This window comes from Nannospalax galili, unplaced genomic scaffold (genome assembly GCF_000622305.1).
Source record: "Nannospalax galili isolate Female #2095 unplaced genomic scaffold, S.galili_v1.0 scaffold110, whole genome shotgun sequence".
Classification (NCBI taxonomy): Eukaryota; Metazoa; Chordata; class Mammalia; order Rodentia; family Spalacidae; genus Nannospalax; species Nannospalax galili.
The window spans coordinates 376,681-383,964 of NW_008328707.1; the positions used below are offsets into that span (position 1 = coordinate 376,681).

At 43.3% G+C, this 7,284-nt stretch overlaps 1 protein-coding gene across 2 annotated transcripts in view; it reads right to left on the minus strand.

The window, feature by feature from the left end:
- Positions 1-7,284, minus strand: part of CUNH12orf56 (chromosome unknown C12orf56 homolog) — a 112,956-nt gene extending 105,672 nt beyond the window's left edge. For both annotated transcript variants that reach the window (XM_029561451.1, XM_008829161.2), the window contains exon 1: positions 6,842-7,284. In XM_029561451.1, the coding sequence (XP_029417311.1) occupies positions 6,842-7,093 (252 nt within the window). In that variant the 5' untranslated portion in view covers positions 7,094-7,284. The remainder of the gene's footprint in view (positions 1-6,841) is intronic.

Sequence of the window (7,284 nt, forward strand, 5' to 3'; positions counted from 1 at the left end):
ACTAGCCTTTTTTTCTTTTTTTATGTTAAAAACACATAAAACTAGTTTATTTCATTAAAATTTTGATTAAATATTTCATTGCTAATCTTTTGTGGATTTATCTTCAGAATATTTATGAAGTAATTTCTTCATCTAGTTTCATCACAATTTGTAAATTTATAGTTGTGATGAAATATTTGAAACAATTCATTGTATGGGCTGTAATGTAAATAATAAATCTTAAGACTTTTGGCAACAGTCTGCTGGCTTGGTTTTAGGTACAAAAATGCAAAGCAATTTAATATGTTTTGTGAAATACAATGGAGAAATTTTCTACTAGTAAATACAAGGACACAAATTGGAAATTCTAATTCCATAATTCTGTTCTTATTATATCAAAATTACCTTAAAATATATGATTCAAGCAGATCTGGCTTTGTAGGCTAAGGCTGAGATACTAGCAGACAGCCCGAGACGGTGGGTTTGGACCGCCATTGGGGTAGTGTCTCGGAGCTCAGCCGACCACCAGAGAGTGTTGGGTTCTGGTCTCCCTCTGGCCTCCAACAACCAGAGGGCCTGAGAACCCAGGGGACTGCCTGACAGCCCCCTGATCCTGCCTCCATGTGGTGTCTTTTCCAGAACTCTCATCTGTACCTTCAGCTGCCAGCTCAACACAAACCTAGAATCACTTGGGAGGAAGGACCCACAACTGAAGAATTGTTTAGACTGGATTGACTTGTCCCCATGCCTGTGAGGAATTTTCTTGAATGTTAATTAATGTAGGATGACCCCACTCGGGACACCAGTGCCATCCCTGGGCAGATGAACCTGGGATATGTAAGAAAGGAAGCCGAGCAAGCCAGGGAAAGCAAGCCAGTGAACAGCTTTCCTCCATGGTCTCTACCTCAGTTCCTGCCTCCAGATTCCTGCCTTGGCTTCCCTGGACAGTGAACTGTAAAGTGTAAGAAGAAATGAACCCTTTCCTTCACATGGTGGTTTGGGTCAGTGCTTTATCACAGAGAAGCAGACATCTAACTTGCTTCTTCATCCAAGAGACTTAAAGATCATCAGGTGGCCGCAAATTCTCCAATAATGACACTTGGTTTATATAGTGGAACGTCTTTGTTTCCTTCCCATCCAGAATTATTTTTTGACAATTTTCTTTCTTATAGCCCTCATAAATTATGATGGTTATTTGACACATGACTTCAAAATTTTGGGGGATCTATGACCCAGCAGTTAAAAGCAATAAAACTAGCCTTTTTTAAAAGATTTTTTTTTTTTTACTGTATGTTTGTGTGTTGTCTGTATGTATGTATATGCACCATATGCCTGCCTGATGCCCACTGAGGTCAGAAGAGGGCATGGATCCCCTGGACCTACAGTTACAGACAGTTGGGAGCAGTCATGCAGATGCTGGGAACCAAACCTTGGTCCTCTAGAATGGCAAGTGCTGAGTCATCTGTCTAGCCCCCAAAACTAACTTTCAAAGAAAATATCAGTTCTTTATAAAAGCTTTATCCAAACCTTGAAAACTTCTTTGAGGAGATGAACCATATCAAACATGTGAGAGCTCAAATGCAGGCTAGCATTATTTTTGACGAAAGGGACATGTTATCCTCTCTAAAACATGTGATCTAACTTTTTGTAATTTTTTATTTATTTTTATCTCATGTGTATAAGTGTTTTATTTGCATGCATGTAAGTGTACCATGTGCATGCAATGGACATTAAATCCTTTGGAACAGGAGTTACCAACAGTTGTTAGCCTCCATGTGGGTGCTGAGAACAGAATCCAGATTGTCTGCAAGAGCAGTCAGTGCTCTTAACCATCTCTCCAAGCCCCTGATCTAACTTTTTGTAGCTATCGCTTCCATTCTTTCTTTCCTTGGAGGAAAAAGTGGAATTTCATCTATATGGTTGCAGGGTTTTTTCCTAAAGTGTAGCCATGCCTTAGTATAACAGAAACAAGGAGGGTTGGAGCCCAGAAACATAAAGGCTGGTTTGCTCTAAAGTTTTACTTAAGTCCAGTTGACCACATGACAGCAAAACAAACAGGATGGGAACCTGAGACAACTGAAAGTTAAATAACAAGAAGATAGTCTTGTAGAGTAAGATGAGAAGTTTGAGGACAGTGGAAAAGGATGTCAAAGAACTGGCCTCAGAAAGAGGACAGTACCCTAGTAATAAAGGACATTAGTTTATCTTTCAAGGAAGGAGGAGCTGGTTCTCAAAAACAAAGCTGCCTGACAGTGACGTAATGGGACTCAAGTGATTGACTTAGCAAGGACAGATGACTATATGTGATACAAGAAATCAGAAAATATGAAATTCACAAAGAATATAAATTTTATTTAAAAAAAAAAAAAAAAAACAGGGAAATTCAGCTGGGTACAGTGACAAATACCAGCCCGCAGGAGGCAAAGGCAGGGTAATCTCTGTTTGAGCTAGCCTGTTCAATGAGTTCCAGGTCAGCCAGAGCTAAAAAAAAATAAAGGGGCCGGAGAGATGGCTCAGCCGTTAAGAGTACTGGCAGCTCTTGCTGAAGACCTAGGTTCAATTCCCAGGACCCACATGGTGGCTAACAACATCCTTAACTCCAGTTCCAGTGATCCGACACCCTCTTCTGACTTCCTTGGGCATAGCAGGACATGGGTACACTTACAAAAATGCAGGCAATACATTCATACACATAAAATAAAAACAATAAATAAAATATCTTTAAATAAATAAGTATCAAAAAATAAAGAAATTGGGAAAATCTTACACATGATGATAATGAATATTTATAACAGAATAGTCAATCACATGTGTATTTACTAATTGGTACAAGGGAACACAATTCTGTGACATCCAGTGTTCACACAATCTGGAGATTAGGGAACTGGTAAGAGGGCTTCGTGGCTAAAAACACATACTACTCTTGCAGAGGACCTGAATTTGGTTCACAGCACCCACACTGGGCAGTTCACAACCTTCTGTACCTCCAACTCAAGGAGAAGCCGATGCCTCTGGCTCCCATAGGTACTTGCACTCCCATGCCCACACACATACATAATTAAAAATAAAATAAATCTTCGGAAACAAGAAAACCTATGGAGTTTAATACAAATCACTTGACTATAACAACCCTAAAAGTATTTTATAAACTCTCTGGAAAAGAAATTAAGGCATTTGTGCTTGGCATTTATTATATTCATTTCTCACTAAGAACAATCTTAAAAGGGGAGACACATTATTTTTCTATGGCTATTGTAACACAGTACCACAACTCTGGTGGCATTTAACAACACAAATTTATTTTCTTATAGTTCTGAAGGTCATAAGTCAAATAATGGGCCCAACCTTTGAGGGGGACAGCTCAGTGGCAGCGCACTTGCCTAGAATCATGAAGTCTGGGTTTACTCTCCAGCAAAGAAAAACAAAAACAGACACAAAAATGGATTTCACTGAGCTTAAAATAAAGATATTGGCAGGACTGTATACCTTCCTCAGGCTCCTGGGAAAGTCTGTTTCTTTGCTATCTTCAAGCTCTGGAGGCTGCCTCCTTCCACTGCTCCCAGCTTCTTCACTTGAAACTAATAATGGTTGCTTGGGTCTTCATGAACTTGCCAGCCTCTTCCACTTACAATGATGTGCTTACATCAGACCTACCTGAATAATGCAAATTAATCTTTTTATTTATTTTTAAGACAGAGTCCTGCTATGTAGCCCAGGCCTGTCCTCCAACTCATGATCTGGCTCTGCCTCTGGAGTCTTAGTCCTGGGATTTCCAGACCTGCCTCAATCTTTTTTTTTTTTTTTTTTTGGTCTTTTTGAGATAGGGTCTCCCTATAGCCCCATCTAGCCTGGAACTCGCTATTTTGACCAGACTGGCTTCCATCTTAGAGATCCACTGCCTCTGTCTGCCTCCCAAGTATACCACCATACCTGACCTCAATCTCCTTTTTTTTTTGAGACAGGGTCTCCCTGTAGCTCCAGCTGCCTGGAACTCACTCTGTAGACCAGGCTGGCCTCGAACTCACAGAGATCCTCCTGCCTCTGCCTCCCGAGTGCTGGGATTAAAGGCGTGTGCCACCACACCCAGTCAATCTCCTTTTTTTAAAAAAAAAGATTTATTTTATTCATGTGTATGTGTGTGTGTGTGTCTTTGTGAATGTATGCCATGTATGTGCAGGTACCTGAAGAGGCCAGAAGAGGGTGTCAGATCTCCTGAAACTGTAGTTACAGGCAGTTGTGATTTGCCCAATGAAGGTACTGAGATCTGAACTCAGGATCCTCTAAAGAGCAGGAAATAAATACTCTTAACCACTGAGCCATCCCTCCAGTTCCTCAATCTCCTATTCGAAAATCAAGTGACTAGCATACTTACTCTTTGTCATATGATATAACATAACATAGTCACAAGTTCTAGGAATTTAGGATGTGGTTATCTCTCAAAATTCCTCTTTTGAGGAATGTTCTAGTAAAATAAATAGAGAGAAAATTTTATGCCTATCACAACTTCCAAAGCTAATTATATTGTGCAAGATGGACGGTGAAATCTGCACTCTTAACTCTGAAATCTCAGATCTGTGCAGCCTAGACATAGATATTACATATTCTTCTGAGGGATTTTGGTCTTCGTTTTGGGAAGTGCTAGAGATTAACTTGGATCATGCATTACATATTCTTCTGCATGCCTGAAAGGTAAATCTTGTACATAAAACATAACCAAAAAAGGAATGGCCTTCCACAGGATTCTTGGTTCATAAACTCTAAGGAGTTTTACTGTTATTCCATTTCTGACATCTTAAGGTAGGATATATAACAACTGCTAAAATGTATTGTTTCTCTTGGGGGAGAATAGCAATACCTTAAAAATCATTACATTTTTGCTAAAACAATAAATATTTGCCCTGGAGACACTTGAAAAAGCTGAGCACTCAAAGCTTTTTAAAACATTTTGGAGAACTGGGGATGTGTGCTGGAGAGCTTTAGTTGTCAACTTGACAGACCTGAGTAGAGGGAATCTCATTTGAAGAATTGTCTCCGTTGGTTTGGCCTATGGTCATGTTTTGTCTGTGGGGCATTTTCTTGATTGTTGAATGATGTGGGAGGGCCCAGCCCACTGTGGGCGGTGCCACCCCTGGGCAGGTGGGCCTGTATTATATAAGCAGGCTGTGCACCAGCCAGGGGAGCAAGCCAGTAAGTAGTGTTCTTCCAGGTCTGTACTCCAGGTTCCTGCCCTGAGTTCCTGCCTTGGCTTCCCTTTATGATGATCAGTGCTGTAAGTCAAATAAACTCTTTCCTTCCCAAGTTGGTTTTAGTCAGTGTTTTATCACAGCAATAGAAAGTAACTAGAACAGGATGTAACAGGGCTACAGCACTTGCCTAGCACAAGACCTTGGGTTCAATTCCCAGTTCCTAACAAGAAAAAAAAAATTGTAAAGGCACTTCAGGGTTTTTTTGTTTTTTGTTTTGTTTTTTATTAGCTTAAGGCTGGGTATGAGGGCACACAGCTTTAATCCCAGCACTGGGAAGGCAGAGGCAGGTGGATCTCTTGAGTTCTAGGCCAGTCTGGTTTACATAGTGAATTCTAAACCAGCCAGAGCTACATAGTTCTCTCTCTCTCTCTCTCTCTCTCTCTCTCTCAGAGAGAGAGAGAGAGAGAGAGAGAGAGAGAGTGTTAGCTCAAGAGAATGGAAATAAGGGCAAATTTTTACTTTATTCACTCAAAAAAGAAGCAAATAAGACTGGTGAGATGACAGCTACTGTAAGGATGCTGGACCCCAAGCCTGACAACCTGAGTTCCAACTCACGATGGAAGGAAAGAGCTTGACTCCCACAAGTTATCATCTGACTTCCACATGCAGGTCATGACATACATACACATATATGCACACACACACACATACATGCACACACAGTAAACAAACAAATATGTGATAATGTTTTTAAAAGAAGCAAATGTAAAAATAGCTGACAAGGGAAGTTGGACTAGAAAAATGTTAGATTCTTTTCATTTTTTCCTTAACAGATGTGTTGAAACTAAGCTATGATTCTCTAAGCAAAACAGCTCCAATCAAGAAGCTCACCACTTTCTCCCTGGGGGACACAGGCTTAGGCAAGGCAGAGAAGGAGGCCAGACATTGGTCCCAAAGGAAAAAGGAAAGGCACACTTGGAGAGTAGCTCAGACAAAGGGACCAAGCTGGTGGAGAGGAGTTAGGAGAGTGGCTGCGCTTCCAATCTGCAGCTGGTTCATACTATAGTCAGTCTATCCAGAGGGGAGGGATATAGTAGCAACACTAGAAACTAGGGCAAGGCTGGGCTAAACCAGGTTCTAACTCCCTGGAAGCTCAGTTCTGAGCCACCTTCCAGGAAGTTTCCCAGTTTGGATCAAGTGAGCAGCCTATGCACATCTCACGGATTCATTCACTCACTCACTCTGGACTATGTAACATGCTATCCAAGCGTGAGGGGCAAAAAAGTGAATAAGGCACGAGGCACTTAACACGTGGCGTTTGTTTGCACCAGTGTGGTCTCATCCCTCCCACAGCTGCTGCAAAAAAGGTTCAATTTAGTTTTTGCGTCCTCCGGGTCTAGCACAGTACCTGCGTAGACTAGGTGCTTAATGAACAAGAGAATTGCCTTAGAGCGAATTTCTATCGGTTTCAAAGCCTATGTGGGAATCCAAGGGTAGACACAGTAAGGAGGCAAGGCATCTTTATTTGGAATCCCACAGCAATCCCCGGCTTGCGCCTGCTGCTTTTCGCTGGGGGATAGCAAGCTCCAGGGCAGGATGGGGAAGGTTTTCCCCATTTCCAGCGGGAGAAGTTGGGGAAGCCTAGGAAAGGAGACTGGCCCACCCGCGCTCCTCACCAGGTCAATGGCCACGATGTCCCGCAGAGCCACTACCGTCTGGATGGACTTGGGCGGGTTCTCGGTCAGGTAGATGAGCCGATCGCTGAGCACCACGTACTTGAAGGTGTGCTTCTCCTCGTGGGACACCACGATGCACGGCTCGTAGGCGCGGACCCCGTCGTAGACCTCGGGCCGCATGTGCCGCCGCAGGAACGCATCCAAGCGGCTGTTCGTGCGCGCTGGGAAGCCCCACTGCGCGGGGCTGCCCATGCGGTCGGTGCCCGCGGCCAGGCTGAGTGCCCTGGGCGGCAGGCGCCTCTGCGACACCCCGTGGAACCTGCCCGCGCCACAAAGCTTCCCGCCAGCCGCCCCCGCTGCTGCAGCAGGCCTCTGGGAGCCAGCCCCCAGCTGCGGGGACTGGCTGCAAGCTTCGGCTTCCCGGAGCCCCCAGCCCCGCCCGG